Here is a 20,761-nt window from a genome sequence, read left to right as displayed (position 1 = left end):
GAACTTAAAAAATAGATGGATCTCAACTGAGATTAATTTCTTTACTCCTGGATTGAAGATTCTGTGAGAACAGTAAACATTTGCTGTCTGTCTCATATTTTTTTCACGTGTGCAGTTTTAGGTAGTTATGAGTGCTAGATGAATGAACTACTTTCTAGTTAGTTCAGGACTACTTTTAGATATCTGCTGTGGGCTAATGAACTAAATATGATCAGGAACAATCCTCTAGGCTTCAGGATTTTAAGTAATTTTAAGTAGAAATAGAACTAGGAGTCAGCCTAGACAGTGGGCCAAAGACCTACTATAGTCCCACTTTACTGCCGTCCCTGTGCTGAATTTGACAAGGCATTCCTAGGAGGGGTATGTGTGTGTGTGTGTTCTCCATACTTCTAGCTGACACCAGATTTTGAAAATTTGGGACTGATCACGTAGCCTACCAAGGTTCTCTCAAGTGATCAAGATCTAATTCCCCTAAGTGCTATTTTAAACACCTAGTATGTGTTTAAAATCACCATGACTACAATACTACTTATTTTATATTCTTATTCTGATATCTTTCCTTAGTTCTTTTATAAAGTAAGTAGGTTGGATAGATGATATCCAAGGTAATTTTCAGTTTGGATATTATATGCTCATTTTTTCTTTTAAAATACATATATATATTTTAATTATAAAGTATTTAAAACATACAGTGAATAATACAGCAAATAACTCATTTACCCACCACCACGAATTTATAGCCAATTTTGATCCTTTGAGAAACGTGGCCTTAAGTATCCTCTTGTAGCAACGTCACCCCTTCCCCCCAAGTCCTATTATTCTCTCTCTTTACCCAAGCTAATAACTATCCCAAGGGTTCTGTGTTTTATATCCTTGTTTATACTTTACTGTGTTTGTGTACATGTATCCGTAAGTGATACCTGTGGTGTTGGGTTTTGTATCTTAGAGTTTTACAAAGTGTTGTCTGTATCTTTTGTCAGCTTGCTTTTTTTAACTCAGTATTCTTTGGGATATGTATGTTGATGCATGTAGCTCTAGTTTATTCAGGTTAACTGCTGTATGGTACTCCATTGTATGGATATGTAAAATGTCTGTGATGGATATTTTGAGTCATTTCCTTTTTTGCTATTACAAATAATGCTGTAATGATCATTTTTACACATTTCTTTTTTTGTTGTTTTGATGAGGAAGATTGACCCTAAGCTGACACCTTTTGCTAATCTTCCTCTTTTTGCTTGAGGAAGAGTGGCTCTGAGCTGACATCTGTGCCCATCTTCCTCTGTTTTTTATGTGAGTTGCTGCCACAGCATGGCTTGATGAGTGGTGTAAGTCTGTGCCTGGGATCCAAACCTGCAAACCTGGGCCACTGAAGTGGAGCACACCGAACTTAACCACTACGCCCCTGGGCCACCCCTTTACACGTTTCTTTATGCCATTGTTTCTTTGGGAAGATTCACAGAAGTGGAATTTCTGGGGAATAGATTGTGAATATCTTTCACTTTACTAGATAACTGCTAAATTCTTTAAAATAGTTATGTCAGTATATACGTTAGCAGTATATGGGCATATCTTTTTCCAGCGTCCTAGCCCATACTTAGGATTGTCAGATTTAAAATTTTTTGCTAATTTGATGGATTTAAAATATCTCATTTTAATTTTCATTTCCTTTGAATATTAATTCTGGGTGGTGGATAAATAGATATGAATTTTATTTTCTGTTTTCAGTGATTCATAAATTAAAGGAATGTTTTAAAAAGAAAATAAAAGACTGTTTATGTTGTAAAGGACCTTGGAGATCATCTTATCCAACCTTCTCTCTTTACAATGCAGCCAGGAAAGTTATCAGAATAAGAATAAAATGCAAAATCCTACTTATTGCTTATTGTGGTATCTCTTTTGGGATATAGAATCTCAATTTTTGATGTCTTAATCATGAGTCTTTTCCTTTGTGATTTGTGTTTATGATTGTGTTTTTTGTGTTTAAGAAATCCTTCTTGTATTGTTTGCTAATAGGTAAGGGGATTTTGTTCTTGTTTGTTTTTTTGTGTTTAGGTCCATCTGAGAAGGAGTTAGGAATCTTTTTTTTCCCCCTTGATATGAAAAGCTAGTTGTCTCAACATTAAGTATTGAATTCTTTCCCTGTTAATTTTTTTTTTTTAGTGTCAACCTGTGTCATCTGCCTTATGCTTGGGTTTGATTTTAGGTCCTTTATTCTATTGCATTTAATTTTTTTGTCTTTTTTTTTTTAACACCAGTACTACATTATTTCAAATAACTTTATATTAAGCTTTGAAATCTGAGAGTCACTGCCCCCCTTTTATTGATTTTCAGAACTGACTTGACTCTTAGACTTTTACTGTTCCATAATAATTTAAAACCAGTTTATTGAGTTCCTTTGGGGATATTAATTGGAATCACATTGAATGTATAAATTAACTTGAGAATTGACATGGTTTATCTTGCCATTTATTGATTCTATATTTTGCAGTTTTTTTTCATAGATGCCTTTTAAACATACTTGATTAAATTTATTCCTAGATAATTGATTTTTTTTTCCTTTTCTTTTCAAATATCCTTTTTTTTTAACATTTGATCGTTGTTGGTATTGATTTTGTATCCATCAACGTGGGTGAACTTGATCATTTTTAATGTTTGTAATTCTTTTGGATTATTGTGAACAAATAAGAATTCTCGTCTTTTCAAGTGATCTTTTAAAAATACAAGTCTAGCCTTGCTGCTTTCTATTTTTAAAATTCTTCTCTGGCTTTCTGTTGCTTTTAGAATAAAATTCAGAAGCCTTAATTGGCCTAAAAGGTCCCACCTGATCTGCACCTCCTCAGCCTTGCCTTCCTCCACACTCTCCTTTGTTCAGAACCATCTAACAGTACTGGCCTTTTTTTTTTTTAAAGTTTTTTGAGCTATCCAACATCCTCCTTGTGTCAAACGCTTTACTGTTGCATTTCAATCTGCCTGAGACACAGGCAACAATTTTACCCATCCTTTAGGGCTCAGCCTAAATATTACTCAGAGAAGCCTTACTTGAGAATCTCCTTGAATTCACTGGTTGTAAGGCTCCCTTGTATTATACTGTTAGTAAATCCTGCATTTCCTGAGTAAGTACTTATCTCAACTGAAATTGAATAATTTTTTTTACTCCTTAATTGAAGATTCTATGAGAAAAATAAATGCTATCTCATGTTTTTTTCACGTTCCAGGCATTGTGAATGCCGCATGAATGAATGTTCATTTACCAATTGGTTAGAATTGCATTTTTATTTTCCAGTTAGACATATTGCTCCAGTTGATAGCTGCTCAAAAGAAAATTTTTAATTAGGCTACATTGAAGTATTTTGCTAGACAGTAATAAAAGATTAAATGTCCTCAGTGTTTAATATTTATGTCCTTCCAGTATGGGTGGTCTTTAGAACAACAATTTTCTATCTTTTAACAAATGCAGTCTGGTTCACTTAAAATTATATGTGGTAAATTTTCTTAAAGGCATTTTGAAGTCAAATTAGAAGCCAATGGTCTTTTGTTATCCTTAAATCAAATTTTATGAGTTTAGATGCTACATTTGATAGGCAGATGAAATATAATAAATTAAACCTGAAAATGTGTTCATGATTATTTCAAGAAAAACCAACCTACCTTTAATTCTTATAGTATATTGCATTACACATCTTTTTTTGTGTGCATATAACAGACTGAAAGCTAGCAGAATTCTAGATTTAATTTTAGCTTAGGCACTGTATAAGATTGAACTCAAATGTGGTGCGAAAAGAACCTAGCGGAAAGTTTCACAAAAATAATCATTAGGACTATATGGCACATTTGCTTCTGTTTTCAGATCATAGATTTGTTGACCAGAATAAGTGATTTATCATTAAAGCCAGAAAATTGAAATAATTCTGGTAATTTGGAATTTCTAAAGGATCTCCCTAGATGACACCTAAGATCTGCGCTCAGATAAGATTCTCTCACTGCTAGTAAGCCACATAAGAAAACACTACTTAAATACGTGTATCTTTTGGGGGAAAGATAGCATTTTAATCTTGGCAGATCATGGGTCTACTTTCTGTATTCAGGTAAGTAAAAAAGCATAACTTGTTTACTTTCGGAAATCTTCACAGAACCCTGTGAGGCGGCGGGGGTGGCAAGGATCAGTTTAGAATGAGAATTCAGTTCTTTTCCAGTGCACAGTGCTTGTGATCCCAAAGTTCTGCTTCTGTCTGTGTGTGACCATACAACCTAGATTTGCCAGCACAGCCTCAATTTTAAATATTAGATTATTCCCATAAATCATAAAACCAGGAACTCTAACACTTTTATATTTCCGGAGAGCCTCTCTACCCTTCAAGTGTTGGCATGTTGATTTAATTGTTTTTGAGAGTAAGGAAATAAAGATAAATAAATGAATGTATATTTTTAAGTGTGAAAAGGAGTGAAAGTTTTCTTAGCCCATTTCAAAACTTAGTTGTCGAATTTAAGTGTAAAAACATAAAAATGCCTGGCAAATACCAAACAAATAAATATATCTGTGTAAGTGCAGTTACACGTAGCTGTGTTCCCTTTTTGGAGAGTTTAAAAAAATCATGCTGTATGTTTTTTACAGTTTCCAACTTAATTGAGATATAATTCGCATACCATAAAATTCACCCTTTAAAAGTATACACTTCAGTGTGTTTTAGTATATTCAGTTGTCCAACCATCACCACTATCTAATTTTAGAACATTTTCATCATCCCCAAAAGAAGACCTGTACTTGTTAGTAGTCATTCCTTTTTCTCCCATCTTCCAGCCACTAGGAACCACTAATCTACTTTCTTTCTGTATGGATTTGCCTATTCTGGATATTTCATATGAATAGAATTGTAAAATGTGTCTTTTTGTGTATAGCTTCTTGGCACAGAATTTTTGAGATTTATACATGTTGTAGCATATAACAGTACTTCCCTTTTATGGCTGAATAATATTACATTGTGTGAGCACAGTCATGCACCACATAATGATGTTTAGGTCAGTGACGGACTGGATATACAATGGTGGTTCAGTAAGATTAGTAGCATATAGGTTAGGTGTGCAGTAGGTTATACCATCTAGGTTTGTGTTAAGTACACTCTGTGATGTTCACAGACAAAATTCCCTAATGAGGCGTTTCTCAGAATGTATTCCAGTCACGATGCATGACTATACAGATACTGTTTGTTCATCATCACTTGATAACTGTTTGGATTGTTCACATTTTCTAGTTATTATGAATCATATTGCTATGAACATTCCTGCACAAGCTTTTCTGTGCACATATATATTCATATCTCTTGGATATATACCTAGGAGTGAAACTGCTGGGTCATAGGGTAACTATGTTTAACATTTTGAGGAACTGCCAAACTCTTTGCCGAAGTGGCTGCACCAGTTTACAGTTCCACCAGCAATACATGAGAGTTCTTTCTGATTTTTTTACTTCCTTGCCAAAACTTGTTGTTTGTCCCTTTCATTTTAGCCATTCTTATGGGTGTGAGGGTATCTCTTTGTGGGGTTTTTTTACATTTGCTTAATGACTAATGATGATGAGCATCATTTCATATGCTGATTGGCTGTCTTTCTAGAAGGTCTGTTCATTTCCTTTGCTGTTTTTAAATTGGGTTGTTTTTCTTTTTATTGTTGGGTTCTAAGAAGTTTTTATATGTTCTGGATACAAGTCCCTTATTGGAGATATGATTCCCAAATATTTTCCCCCATTCTGTAGGTTGTCTTTCACTTTTACCGTTGTTTCCTTTGAAGCACACACATTTTAAATTTGAGTGAAGTCTGATTTATCTGTTTGTCTTTTCTTGCCTTTGGTGGTGGTATCTAAGAAACCATTGTGTAATTCAAGGTCTTAAAGGTTTATACCTGTTTTCTTCTAAGAGTTTTGTAGTTTTGTCTCTTATATTTGGGTCTGTCATCTGCTTTGAGTTAATTTTTGCATATGGTGTAGTGTGAGGTAGGGGTTCAACTTTATTCTTTTTTTTTTTTGCTGCTGGGAAAGATGCACCCTGAGCTAACATCTGTTGCCAATCTTCCTCTCTCTCTCTGTTTCCTTCCCAAAGCCCCAGTACATAGTTGTATATTCTTGTTGTAAGTCCTTCTAGTTCTTTTATTTGAGCCATCACCACAGTATGGCTACTGACAGACAAGTGGTGTGGTTCTGTGCCCTGGAACTGAATCTGGCTGCTGAGGCAGAGTTCACCGAACTTTAACCACTAGGCCATCAGAGCTGGCTCCCACCTTTATTCTTTTACATGTAGATCCCCAACGCCATTTGTTGAAAGACTGTTCTTTTCCATTGAATTGTCTTGGCACACTTATTGAAAATCAATTGACCATAAATGTAAGAATTTATTTCTGAACTCTGAGTTCTCTTCCATTGATCTGTATGTCTGTTTTTCAGCTATGAATACATTCTTGATTATTGTAGATTTCTAGTAAGTTTTGAAATTGGGAAATGTGAATATTTAAACTTCATTCTTTTTCCAGACTATTTGGCTCTCTGGGTTTCTTGAATTTCTATGTGACTTTTAGAGTTATCTTGTCATTATCTGCAAAAAGGGCAGCTGGGATTTTGATAGGGTTTGTGTTGAATCTGTAGATCTATTTGAGGAGGATTGCTACCTCAATATTATGTCTTTTGATTCATGAACATGGGATAACTTCATTTATTTAGGTCTTTAATTTTTTGTGTGTTTTGTACTTTTCAGTGTATAGGTCTTATTCTTCTTTTGTTCAAAAGAAATATATTCCTAAGAATTTTATTGTTTTTTATGTTGCTAATGGAATTGTTTTCTTAATTTCATTTTCAGCTTGTTCGTTGCTTGTTTATAGATTTTTGTACTGAACTTGCGTTCTGTACAACTTTTACTCTCTTAATATGTTACAGAAATCTTTCCTTGTGAATGGCTACATAACTACATCTACTTCATTCACTTAGCAAATATTTATTGAGCACCTATTGTGTCATAGGCATTTTTCTAGATGCTAGTGGAGACAGTAGTATATAAAACCCACCCAAACTCCTGTTCATGGAATTTATGTTTAGTAGGGAAAGAGAGATCATAAACAAGTTATGTAAATATATTGTATGTTGTATAGCACTTTTAAGGAGAAAAAAATAAATAAGGGAAGTGAGATATGAAGTATTTGAGATGGAGAAGATGAGTGCAGATTTTAAGGTGGCCGGAGAAAACCTCACTGAGGTGGTAGCTTGAATAAACAACTGAAGGAGATGAGAGCGCTAGCCATGTGGATATCTGGAGGAAGAGCATTTCAGGCAGAGAGTAGTGAACACGGAAACCCTGAAGTGAGAGAGTGCCTGATGAGTTTGAGGAACAGTGAGGTGTTGTCAGCGTGGGTTTAGAAAATTAAATGATGAGAAATAGAGTCAGAGAATGTTGGTACAGATCATTTGGTCATAATAATAAGTTTGCCTTTTACCTTTGAGTAAGATGAGAAACCGTTGAACGTTTTTGAGCAGAGGAGTGAAAAGGTCTGACCAGTGTTTTAGCAAGATCTCTCTGGCTGCCATGTTGAGCATAGACTGAGAAAAAGGACAAAGGCAGAGTCAAGAAAGCAGTTAGTAGGCTACAGTAATATAGATAAGAGGTGGTGATGGGTTGGACAGGGTAATGCCAATGAGGTTGGTGAGAAGTGATTAAATTATTGATAAATATTCAAACAGTAACCCATAGGATTTGGTAATAGATCAGATGTTTGTGTGAAATAAAGGGAGGAGTAAAAGATGACACTGAGATTTTGGCCAGAGCAACTGAGAGAATGGAGTTCAATACTTATTTTTAATTACTGCATTAAATCTATGCATCACATCACATGCCCACAAAACTACAGATAGTTTTACCATATAAGCTTGGGGAAAAAAACCAGAAAAATAAAAAACAAACGAAACGAATGTCAAATATGGGAAATTGGGCCTTAATGAACATTCGTCCTGGGGTAAACTTGAGATGGAAGAGTATAAATCTTACGATTTCTGTCAGTCTTTAGGACTGAACTAGAAACTCAGAGTTAATAATACATTATGGAACTTTTTATTGTGGCATTTAGGTTGCTTTCCATTTTTGCTGTTACAAATATGGTACTTATTTCTGTAAGGTAGATTTCTACAAATATGGTTGTTAGAGTATGAGGCTATGTCAGCTTAAAAATTTGATAAATACTTCCAATTACTCTTTAAAAAATGTTTTTAAGTGGTTTCGTTCCCAACACGCTATATAGGGCTGCTTATTTACCTCATTGCTTTATTTATTTTGTGTATATATAAAATCTTTTTCAATATTTGAATATTTATAGATAGCTTTGTGAAATTTTCTGGATTTGGGGGTTCATTTTCTGTTACATTCTGTGTTTTTTTTCCTTATTAATTTGTAGGCACTTTTTATAGATCATTATTTAATCCCTTATCCATTGTAATTTGCAAATGTCTCATCATCTATCATTTATCTTTTAACTTTTTAGTATCTAATCAGGTGAAATTTTAAAATTTCGATGTAGGTACATCTGTCTTCTATGGCTTAAGAGTTTCAGCATGCTTATAAAGATGATATAAAAATAATCTCTTGTATTATTTTTCTAGCCCTTTAATTAGGTTACTTCATAGCTTTAGATTTATACTTTTAGACCTGAGTACATTCAGCATATTTTGGGGTATGGTATGATTTAGGTTTAGATCTAAATTGCATTTGGCATATTTTTGGGTATGATATGAAAATAGCTACCTTTTATTTTTTTCCACTGGGTAGCCAGTTCTCTAGACCATGTAAAGGATCCTTTCTACACTGATTTAAAAATGCTACCTTTTTATATATTAAGTTTTCATAAACACTAAAATCAAGTTTACTGAAGTATAATTTACATCCAGTAAACCGCACCCGTTTTAAAGTGTACAGTTTGATGTATTTTGACACATATATATATTGTAACTACCACCACAGTCAAGATATAAAACATTTGTATCCTCCCCCTTCCGCCCCCCCCAGATTTTTTCATGTCCCTTTGTAGTCCTTCCTCCCTCTTGGCTCCAGGCAACCTCTGATCTGCTTATTAGTTTTGCCTCTTCTAGAATTGTGTATAAATGGAATCATACAACATATACTCTTTTTTTTGTTTGGCTTCATTTGCTTAGCATGTGTTTGAGATTCCTCCATTTTTGTGCTTATCATTAATTTTTCTTTAAATACACTATAGCTATACCACATTTCTTCATTTGTTTGGTGAACATTTAGATTTTTTTCCAGTTTTAGGCTGTTGTGAATAAAGATACTCTTTGCATGTGTGTCTTTCTGTGAACATGTTTTCATGTCTCTAGGGTAAACACCTTAAATTGGAATTACTGGATCACATGGTAAGTTTATGTTGACTTTATAAGGAACTGACAAACTGTTTTCCAAATGGTTATACCATTTTGCATTCCCACCAGCAGTGTGTGAGAGTTCCAGTTTTTCCAAATCCTCTTCAGCATTTGATACTCTCAAATTGTAGACATTCTGATGGATGTGTAGTGGTATCTCATTGCAGTTTCTTTTTCTTTAACTGTAGTAAAACATATGTAACATAAAATTTATCATATTAAGCATTTTTAAGTGTACAGTTCATTGGCATAAAGTATATTCACATTGTTGTGTAATCATCATGCTTATCCATCTCCGGAACCTTCTTGTCGTCCCACACTGAAACTCTGCACCCATTAAGCAGTAACCACCCATTATCTTCCCTCTCCCTCCAGCCGTTGGCAGTCACTATTTTACTTTGTTTCTATGAATTTGACTGTTCTAGGTAGGTACTGAGAGAAGTGGGATCATACAATATTTGTCCTTTTGCTCCTGGTTTATTTCACTTAGCATAATGTCCTCAAGGTTCAACCATGTTATTGCATGTACCAGTATTTCTTTCCTCTTTAAGGCTGAATAGCATTCCGTGTATATATATACACCACATTTCATTTAACAGTTCATTCACTGATGAATACTGAAGTTGCTTCCTCCTTTTGGTATTGTGAATAATGCTGCTATGAACATGGGTGTAATATCTCTTCAAGTCCCTGCTTTCAGTTCTTTTGGGGATATACAAGGATCATTATGGTAGGTTTATGTTTAATTTTTTTATGGAACCAACATAACATTTTCTGCAGTGGCTGTACCATTTGACATTCCCTTCAGCAGTGCAGAAATTGGAACAACCCTTGTTCCAATTTCCCCACATCCTTGCTAACACTTATTTTGTTATTACTGGTTTTTTTAGCAATTGCCATGCTATTGGGGTGTGCCATGTCATTGTGGTTTTGATTTACATTTCCTTGATGATTAATGATGTTGAGAAGTTTTCATGTGTTTTTTTGGCCATGTGTATATCTTTTGAGAGTATCCAAATATTTTGTGCTTTTTCTTTCTTTTTCTTTTAAAGATTGGCACCTGAGCTAACATCTGTTGCCAATCTTCTTTTTTCCCTTTCTTCTTCTCCCCAAAGCCCCCCAGTATATAGTTGTATATTCTAGTTGTAGGTTCCTCTGGCTGTGCTATGTGAGTCGCCACCTCAGCATGGCTTGATGAGCCATACCACGTCTGCACCCAGGATCTGAACCAGTGAAATCCTGGGCCGCTGAAGTGGAGTGTGCAAACTTAGCCACTTGGCGATGGGGTGGGCCCCTGTGCATTCTTTTTCTTTTCGGGATATAAGCCCTTTGTTAGATAGATATATGTATTCCTCTATATCGTTACTGATTTTTTTTGGTTACTTATTAATTACCAAGAGAGAAGTGTTGAAATCTTCGACTATAATTGTGAACTTGCTATCTTTTCTTTGAGTTCTGTCCATTTTTGCTTCATGTATTTTGAAGCTCTGTTATTAGGTACATTCACATTTAGAACTATTAGATGTCTTTGATTAATTGATTCTTTATCATTATGACATGTCTATATTGATATCTGGTAATGTTCCTTGTCCTAAAGTCCGTTTGATGTCTGATGTTAGTATAGCTACTCCTTTCTTATGATTCATGGTTGCATATTATATCTTTTGTTCTCTGTCTGATCTTATCTGTCGTTGAATTTACTATGTCTTTCTTTTAGGTGGTGTATTGTTGCATCTTGCTTTTTGATTGATTTTTCTGATCTCTGCTTTTTAATTTGTGTTCAGTCCATTTACACTTATTGTAATTGTTAATATGGTTGGGTTTAAGACTACCAAGTTAGTATTTGTTGAGCTTTTTTTAGAAGTCTGTTTTATCTCCACTATTAGCTTATACCTTTATTCTTTTTATTTTTTGGTAGTGGTCACACTAGTATTTGCAATATGCACCCTAGTTTATCTCAGTCTACCTTCAAAAATATTATACTACTTAGAGTGTAATGTGATAATTCTAGAATAATATAAATTCATTTACCCTTCTTCATCCTTTTTGCTGTTGTAGTCTTACTACATTTTACTTCTAAGTAAGTTAGAAATTCCACAATAGAATTTGTAATTATTTTTTTAAGTGGTCAGTTGTTTTGTAAAGAAATTTAAAAACCAAGAGCAACATTCTTTGGTGTTCAGGCTCATACTTACCATTTTCATTTCTTTTCCTTCATGTAGATTTTTGCAGATTCCTTTGCAAGGACCCAAGTTTCTATCTGGTGTTATTTTCCTTCTACTTGAAAAATTCAGAAATTTCTAAATTGCAGGTCTACTGGTCAGAAAAACTTTCAGCTGTTATGAAATGCTTTCATTTCATTCTTTAACATTTTATTAGGAAAATTTTCAAACTTACATAAATGTGAAATAATTGTAGGATGTAATGTATATTTACTTTGTCTCATATCTATCCATTTATCCATCTATTAATTTCTTATTTTTTGGATGCCTTTCATAGTAAGTTGCAGGTGTTAGTATACCTCATCCTTAACTTCAGCATGTGTGTTGCCACCTAAAACTTAGTAATTTAGTATTATTAACGGAATTTAATATATTGAGTTTAACTGAATTTACTGTATTGTTCCAGTTATCTGTTGCTGTGTAACAAGTCATCCCACACTTAAGTGCCTTAAACCTCAGCGCTTATTTATCTTGCTTATCAATCTGTACTTTGGGCAAAGATTGGCAAGGATACCTTGTCTTGGCTTCAAGCATGTCAGCTGAAATGGCTTGATGACTGGGGTAATTTGATGACTGGAGGCTGAAGTCATCCATCTGAAGGCTTCCTCACACATCTGGAGATTGATGCTGGCTGTCAGGACTTCAGCTGGAGGTCTGATCTATAACACTTACATATTGCCGTTGTATGTGGTTGTTTGGCTTCCTTGCCAAGTGGCTGGCTTCCTTGCTGTATTGTGGCTAGATTTCAAAACTGTGTGTCTCAAGAGAGCAAGGCAGAAGTGCCTGGCATTTTTTTTCTTTTTTCTTTTTTTTTTTTGAGGAAGATTAGCCCTGAGCTAACATCTGCTGCCACTCCTCCTCTTTGCTGAGGTACTCTGGCCCTGAGCTAACATCCGTGCCCATCTTCCTCTACTTTATATGTGAGACGCCTACCACAGCATGGCTTGTTAAGCAGTGCCAGGTCTGCACCCAGGATCCGAACTGGCAAACCCTGGGCTACCAGAGGAGAACATGCACACCTAACCTCTGAGCCACCAGGCCGGCCCCGTGCCTGGCATTTTTATGGCCTAGCATTACAAGTCACAGAGCACTACTTTCACCATACTCTCTTGATTGAAAAAGTCACAAAGGCCCCTCAAATTCAAGGAGAAAGGACATAAACCCTACCACCTGATGGACAATGCCAGTGTTACCTTGTTAGAAGAGCATGTGGGATGGGTTATATTGTGGTGGCCATCTTTGGAAAATACAGTCTGCCACATGTACTGTTCCTAGTCAGTTCCTGCCCCTACATCACCCTCCCAAATCAACCATTATTCTGACAGCTTTCATCGTAGATTAGTTTAGCTTGCTCTAGAATTTCATATAAATAGTTTTGTGGTATTTATTTGTGTAAGTTTCTTTTACTCGGCATAATCTTTTTGAGATTCATCCATGTTACTGCATGTGTCAGTAGTTTATAACTTCATTCTTCTATTAAGGCACACCTGGGCTGTTTTCACTTTCTAGTTGTTATGAATGAAGCTGTAGCAAACAATGTGTGAAAGTCTTTTTGTGTGATTATGTATGGTTTCTTTTCTCTTGGGTAAATACCCAGGAGTGCAATTTTTGGGTTATAGGATAGTTAGAATACGTTGCTAGATCTTTTCCCAAGTTGATTGTTTTGTTTTATGCTTCTACCAACAAGGTATGAGAGTACCAGTTTTGCCCTACATCCTTGTCTACATTTTGGGCTGTCTTTTTGATGTAGTCATTCTGGTAGATGTACGGTGGTTTGCATTGGTATTTTGAAGGATATTTTCACTTGGTTTATAATTCTACGTTGACATGTTTGTCTTTTAGCATTTGTTTCTAATGAGAAGTCTGGTTATTATCTTTCTTCCCCTGTACTTAAACTTCTTTTCCTCTGGCCCCTTTTTTAGATTTTCTCTTTACCACTGGTTTTCTTTGTGATTGTCCTGCTTAGGATTTGTTGAGTTTTTTTGTGTGTGTTTTGGGGGGGGAATCTGTACATTGATGTTTTCAGCAAATTTGGAAAAGTGTCAGGTATTATTTCTTCACCTGTATTTTTTAAGTCACTTCTCTTTCTCCTACACTGTTATTTTTCTGGGACTCCACTTAAGATGTTAGACCATTCGCTATTGTCTTCAGGTCATTAACCTTTTTTTTTAGTCTTTTTGTCTCTCAGTGCTTCAGTTTGCTTTGCCCTCTATTTTCCTGTTGTTTTTTTTATCTCCTGCAGTGTCAAAAACTTGCATGTATCTTAATTTGTATTTCTGTAAGCTCTATTTGATTTGTTTCCATGTTTTACATTTTTTTATTCGTCTATTCCTTTGAATCCTTGAGCATATTTGTAATAGCTGTTTTGAAAGTCCTTGATTACTGTCTGCATTAATTCTGTCACTTCAGGGGTCATTGATTGGTTTTTCTGTTTGTAGGTCATATTTTCCTGTTTGCGTATTTAGTAATTTCTTGTTGGATGCTGAACACTGTATTAGTCTATTGTTGAGTAACTGGATTTTGTTGTCTTTTAGAGTGTTAAACTTTGGCAGCCAGCTAAGTAACTTGCTAGTCAGCTTCATCCTGTCAAGGCTATGTTAGGGTATGTCTAGAGAAAGCTTTACTTTAAGGCTAGTAGCTATTATAAAGATATGACCCTTCTTAGTTCTCTCCTAAATGTACCCAGTGTCAGCACATTCTTTTCACTCTGGTTGGAGGAACTTAAGGATCACCCAGTCCTCTGTGAGCTGTGGGACTATTTCAGCTCACCACTCTTTGTCCAGCTTCATGGAATCTTTCACCGTACTCATGCACAGTTTAGTATACAGTAGCAGACTCTAAGGACACCCAAGTAACAGATTTCTGGAGCCTTTTTTCTGCATAGCTCCCCTCATCTCTGGCACTCTGCCAGTTTCCACAACTCTGACCTCTTGCTTCTCGCCTCAGCGAGGCTGCTGTTCTCTGATTGAGTTTTCCCTCCACTGACAACAGGTTAGAAAGTACCTCCAGGCAGAAATCTGAGCATTGAAAGGCTCTCTTCATTTGTTTGTTCTCTCATGGGTCACAGTCCTGTACTGTCTGTTTTCCAGGGTCTGAACCAGCCATTTTGTATATATTGTCCAGTTTTCTTGTTTTTGACGAGAAGCAACTGTTACATACTTTTGGATCTGTCTCTGGACTGACTTCTGTTCCACTTATCTATTTATCTACGACTCATATCATACTGGGTTTTTTAAAATAAACTTTTGATTGAAATATATACAGAAGAGTGCACTTAACGAATGTACACATAGCCTCTCGAACTTTCATACATTCAGCACACGTTTAGCCAGCATTTACATCAAGAAACAACACCAGAAGTTCCTCTGATGCCCTTTGTGCTCTCTTTGTCACTACCTCTCTTCCCCCAAGAGTAACCACTATCCTGACTTCTAATAGCATAGATTAGATTGGCCTGTTTTTACATTTTATATAGTTAGAATCAATCACATTTAGTTGTGTCTCTCACTTAACTTATTTGTGATATTTATCCACATTGTTGGTTGTAGTAGTTGGTTGGTTATAATGGGTACTATATATATTCAGTTTTAGGAATATACCACAATTTATTCATTCTGCTGTTGTTGGACATTGTAGTCATTTTTGGTTTGAGGCTGCTAAGAGTATTGCTACTCTACACATTTCATTGAATGTCTTCTGGTGAACATATGTACTCATTTCTGTTTGATGTATACTTAGGATTGGAATTTTTTTTTTTTTTTAAAGATTGGCACCTGAGCTAACAACTGTTGCCACTCTTTTTTTGTTTTTTAATTTGTGCTTTTTTCTCCCCAAATCCCCCCATTACATAGTTGTATATTGTAGTTGTGCGTCTTTCTAGCTGTGGCACATGGGATGCTGCTTCAGCGTGGCCTGTCAAGTGGTGCCATGTCCGCGCCCAGGATCCGAACCAGCAAAACCCTGGGCCGCTGCAGCAGAGTGCTCCAACTTAACCACTCGGCCATGGGGCCACCCCCAAGGATTGGAATTTTTAAGTCATGGGGTATGCATACATCTAGTTTTAGTAGATACTGTCAAAGTTTTTTGAAGGAGTTATACTGACTTTATACATTTAAATTAATATTCTATGCGTTAATCCCTGGTAGAACAAGTCCCTTGGGAGAAAGAGACATTCTTCTTCTATTAGAAAATGAGTTTTGTTTTTATTCTTAAATCTGGTCATTGAAATAAACTTTTGTTAAATCGAGATTGGATTAAATTTGTGTTAATTTGGGAAGAAATGACACTCTGGTTTGTTCATCCATGAATTGCATTTGGAACTAGCTCAGAATTGGTTCTTTTTTTTTGAGGAAGTTTAGCCCTGAGCCAACTGTTGCCAATCCTCCTCTTTTCTCTGAGGAATACTGACCCTGAGCTAACATCCATGCCCACCTTCCTCTACTTTATATGTGGGATGCCTACCACAGCATGGCTTGCCAAGGAGTGTCATGTCTGCACCCGGGATCTGTACCAGCGAACCCTGGGCTGCCGAAGTGGAATGTGCACACTTAACCGCTTCGCCTCTAGGCCGGCCCCCGAGCTCAGTTCTTTGTCAGGCCATGAATCCTGATTCCTTCCTTTTTTTTTTTTTGTAGAGGGAGGTGTGGTGTCAAGAAAACATAGTCCCCATTACTATGAAAATAAAAATATGGATAAGATGAGCCCTACCATCAACCAGCTTACAAGTAGAGGCACTGACAAATGTACACAGATAGCTATAATATAAGATATAAAATAATAAATTTAAGGTAGGAATATTAATAAATTACTTTATGATATTAGGAACATATAGCAAGCCTCAAAGAAGACAGTAGTTAGTTACAGAAGAGCTTAGAGAACTCTGAGAGAGAGCCTTTAGAATGATTAGAGTTTTTAACAGGGCATGATGGATGGATGGGGGTGGATGTTAGCAAAGGATAGGCAAGTATTTCTGAGTGAAGTGTCCTGAGACACAAAAGCATTGAAGCCAGAAATACAGATGGTCAGTATGTGATAGCCAATAATCCAGTGGTGGATATAGATCATCAAGTACCTGGTAATGATGTCCTGTAATGGGCAGTAACACTTGTAAGGTTGGGGGTCAGTGGCTAGGGCCTCATATGATGTATGGAGTTTGAAATTTAGGTCTGGTATTAGAGAGCTAATGGGTAAATTTGTAAAGAGTATACCTAATGTTTCTGGTGCTTACAGTATCTGTTGCTTATCCTGTATCCTTATAGATTTGGTATATTTCCACTATGATTATGTGTTCCTAATCTTTTAAGGAAAAGTTTCTCAAATGGCAGTCTGCACATCACCTGAAATATATGGTAAAAAATACAAATTCACGTACTGTACTTTATTCACTGAATCACCATCTCCAGAGGTAGAGATCAAGCATCTGCATTTTTTACAGATCGCCAGGTGATTCTGAACATAATAAAGTGTGAGACTCAGTTCTCTAAGGTATAAAACTTGGTTCCTTTTAAAGAAAATATTTATACAGTGTCTTCGTTTTCTACGATCAACCTTTAGAACACAGAGTGGGCTTCTTAATCTTTGGGACATGGTTTTTTCATATGTAATAAAAGGAAATGGATTAAAAGACTTCAGTTCCTGTTCCACTGAGAAATGTTTTGATTGTATACAAAGGCATTAAGAACTCACAGTGATTATTTGAGTGAATGCTTTAAGCTTCAGAATTTGGTTTTGGATAAGAGTTAACTTTTCTTTTTTCTTGAGGAAGATTAGCCCTGAGCTATCATCCACCACTAATCCTCTTTTTGCTGAGGAAGTTTGGCCCTGAACTAACTTCTGTGCCTATTTTCCTCCACTTTATATGTGGGACCCCTGCCACAGCATGGCGTGATGAGCCGTGCTCAGGTCCGTGCAAGGGATCTGAACCCAAGAGCCCAGGCTGCTGAAGCAGAGCACATGAACCTGACTGCTGCACCACCAGTCCAGCCCCAATAAGAGTTAACTTTTGATAGATATATTAAATGTTTGATTTAAGAAATAATAGTTGCTACCATATATTGAGGCCCTATTATGTGTCAAGCAGCATTGTCCTATGTAACTTTTAAAATATTTTCTCTACTACTCATAACAACCTGACACCTAAGACTCAGGGGTCAAAGGACCTGCCTAAAGCTGCTACTCCAGGAGTTCATGAACAAATGCCCATATGTGTACCTAACATAGCAGATGCTCAACATATAGGATTTAATTAAAAGCTAAATTGGTATAGGTAACTGAAGGAATTTGAAGCATGTAGTGTAACAGTTTTCATATATTTTCAGCTTTGAGAGGGAGACAAAAGTAAAAAAATGGCAGTCACTAAGCTCTGGATGAAAATGGGAAATACAGCTCTACAAGCTGAAAGTACTCAGGCCACAGGGCCTGCCTGACTACCCTTCTCTGCATCCTGGCAACAGCAGTAGGGGCATTTGTCTCGATATGTTTTTGGATATTCATAAATATTACAAAAAATAAATTTCCTTTTATAATAAATTTTAGAAAAGTTTTTTCTTTGAAAGTTTATCCAGTTGTCTGTGTAAAAAGAATTGAGTGAGGTGTTTTATATTTTAGGTTAAAAATCTGTAAGAGCCTGATTTTAGAATTCACCAGCTCCCCAGAAGTTTGGCGCAATATGGTATGTTTCTGTTTTATTTTTTGGAATTCAAAATTGCACGTGTATCTTAATGTCATGGTTAGAGTAATGACAAATGCGTTCAGCAAATTTGGGTGCCTACCATTTTTAAAGCATTGTGCTAGGTGCTAAATCACTATGCTACCAGGTAGACTGTATGGGGGGCCCAAGTGGGATTTTGAAAGAATTTACAAGAGGTTAGTGTGCTGTGAGAAGTAAAATAATATGCATAGGAAGATTGAGGGACAGGTGTGGCTGTAAAGGTCTGAGTTAATAATAGATTCCATTTGTTGAGCTCTTACTACGTGCCAGGCACTCTTCTGAGCAATTCGTATGTTAGTCTGTTCATCCTCATGACAGCCCTCTGAAATAGATACTACTATCATCTTAGTTCTAGCTTTGGAATCTGAGGCTCAGAGAGGTTAAGTAACTTGCCCAAGATTTCCCACCTAGTAAGTGACCAACCAGGGACTGGAATACAGACCGGCTCTGGAGCCTGTGTGTGCTATGTTAGGCACTGCAACTCATGAAAAAGGGGGACTGGAAGAGAGAACTTGGCTCAGTAATTTTCAAAATATATGTAGCTCTTTAATAAATTAATTTAGCTCAGTTAATTAGTCAGTTAAAAGGTATTTTAACTTTTCTCATTTTTATGTTTACAGGTTGGAAAATTAGACTTGTTTAGATTTTCTGAATCCATATACACTGTTAGTCTTAGGAGAACACAAGAGGGAACAGTATTCATTTAAGGGATGTCATTTCTTTTTCTTCATATGACCTTACGAATGTTCTAGATTCTTATCAGGAGACATGTAGCTATGATAGGAAAACCTGGGAAATTGAGATTTTTCTTCCAGACATTATAAGAGTCCCCTAAAATTTCTTATGTATACTTAGGCCAACCCTCACCCTTGTATAAATTTGAAGCCCAAGTTCATAGGCTGCAGAGGTATGGGCTCAAGCATTGGTGTTTCAGCCCTTCTCTTGGGGTTCTCAGATACTTTGCTATTCTCTATTAGGTTCTGACCCATGCTGGTAACCACCTTCTATGGTTGTCTGTTGTCACTTTGAAGGTGTTAACTCTCAAGGGTCTTCTTCTCTCTTGTAATTTTCTCATCTTTCCTTAGCTTTAGCTTTTCAGAACTGACCTGGATACACAATTCGGTAGGGAAATGATCAGGGGAAAAACTAGTTGCATGAATTGAGCTCTCGATACTGGGATATTTCAGATGTATATCTTTGCCAGAACTGCAGTATGATTAGGATGCCTGATAAATTTGAACCATGATAATCAGGAAAGTTCTGCTAAGGCCAAATAAGGGGATTGAAAGATAGTAGGTTGAAGAAGGAAGAAGTGTTTTCATATTTTTCCATTCTCTCTCATGAAATTGATATAAATGGATTTATGGCTGAGAAAGAGTGGAGCATGTTTTCATGAAGGACCCGGGGGTTTGGCTAATGTTGGTCACCCTACTTAAATGTAGAATAAGTAGGACTAGATTTTGGTGTACATATATGTGTGTGTGTATGTGTAGGACTATAACTATTCCATTAAGCATTTGGCTACCTGGAAAACCTACGACTATTAGTGCCATTTAAACTGTTGCCATAAATGTGGGGTCCCAGTCCGTATTCTAAATCTTTGCTCATTTACATTTCATTAAAGTCTATAGCAAAACTAAACCAAATCAAAAAATTCTAGACTTGGATAGGAAGTCAGTAGATCTGGGTTTTAGTCCTAGCTTTAACACTAATTTTAAAATCTTGGGCAAGTCAGTTAATCACTCTAAGGCTACTTAATATATATATATAGATTTTTTAATTCTTACTATAGTATCTACCCTGATTAGGTGGAGCCAAAGTTGTCATGAGACTCAAACAGGATACTGTTGATAAAGTGCTTTATAAACTGTAACACTTCATAAAAGTACAAGAAATTATTGCCACCTTGTCTCAAGAGAAATTTTAAGGAAAAAAATGCTGGAAAATGGTCCTTAAAAGCATTTCTATAATAATTACTCTTCGGATGAACATTACATTAACACCGAATTCGAAGCTTTGAAGATTAGTTTTTGAACAGTGAATTGGATTTATATATTAAAGTGTTCTAACCAAAGATTTGTTTAATTTATTAGAGTTATTAAACCTACGCTCAGATCAAGTTAGCAGCTAGACTGGTGTGACAACCTGTTTTTAATCAGTGACTCAAAGCTGTGATCACCCTGATGTCACCGAATGGCCACAGCTTGTAAAAGGTAATTTTGAATGTTATTTTACAGCCTTTAAAAGGCTGTCATTGTGAAGTAAAATATGTGCTGTAAAAAATGAAGAAAATGTATAGTTGGCAGGAATATTGCTGAGAATAGTGGACCTAAGAGTTGACCTGCTTCTCCATGTAATCTCCTTCCTAAAATATTTCCTGCTTTTTTCCCCCAGACTCACCTGTATGAATAAACAGGAAAGCATTTC

The 20,761-nt window shown here is 36.0% G+C and overlaps 1 protein-coding gene across 11 annotated transcripts in view; it reads left to right on the top strand.

Annotated features, from left to right (window-relative positions):
- The window catches only part of UBE3A (ubiquitin protein ligase E3A), a 95,370-nt gene that overhangs the window by 7,975 nt on the left and 66,634 nt on the right, over positions 1 to 20,761 (top strand). For 8 of the 11 annotated variants that reach the window (XM_001917171.6, XM_023651973.2, XM_070268618.1 and 5 more), the window contains exons 2-3: positions 18,232 to 18,295; positions 20,428 to 20,547. The exons of the other annotated variants lie outside the window; for them this stretch is intronic. In XM_001917171.6, the coding sequence (XP_001917206.3) occupies positions 20,528 to 20,547 (20 nt within the window). In that variant the 5' untranslated portion in view covers positions 18,232 to 18,295; positions 20,428 to 20,527. The remainder of the gene's footprint in view (positions 1 to 18,231; positions 18,296 to 20,427; positions 20,548 to 20,761) is intronic. 11 annotated transcript variants of the gene reach the window in all.

This window comes from Equus caballus, chromosome 1 (assembly GCF_041296265.1).
Source record: "Equus caballus isolate H_3958 breed thoroughbred chromosome 1, TB-T2T, whole genome shotgun sequence".
Lineage (NCBI taxonomy): Eukaryota > Metazoa > Chordata > Mammalia > Perissodactyla > Equidae > Equus > Equus caballus.
The sequence above is the reverse complement of the archived record's forward strand: the minus strand, read 5'-3'. Positions and strand labels throughout refer to the sequence as shown.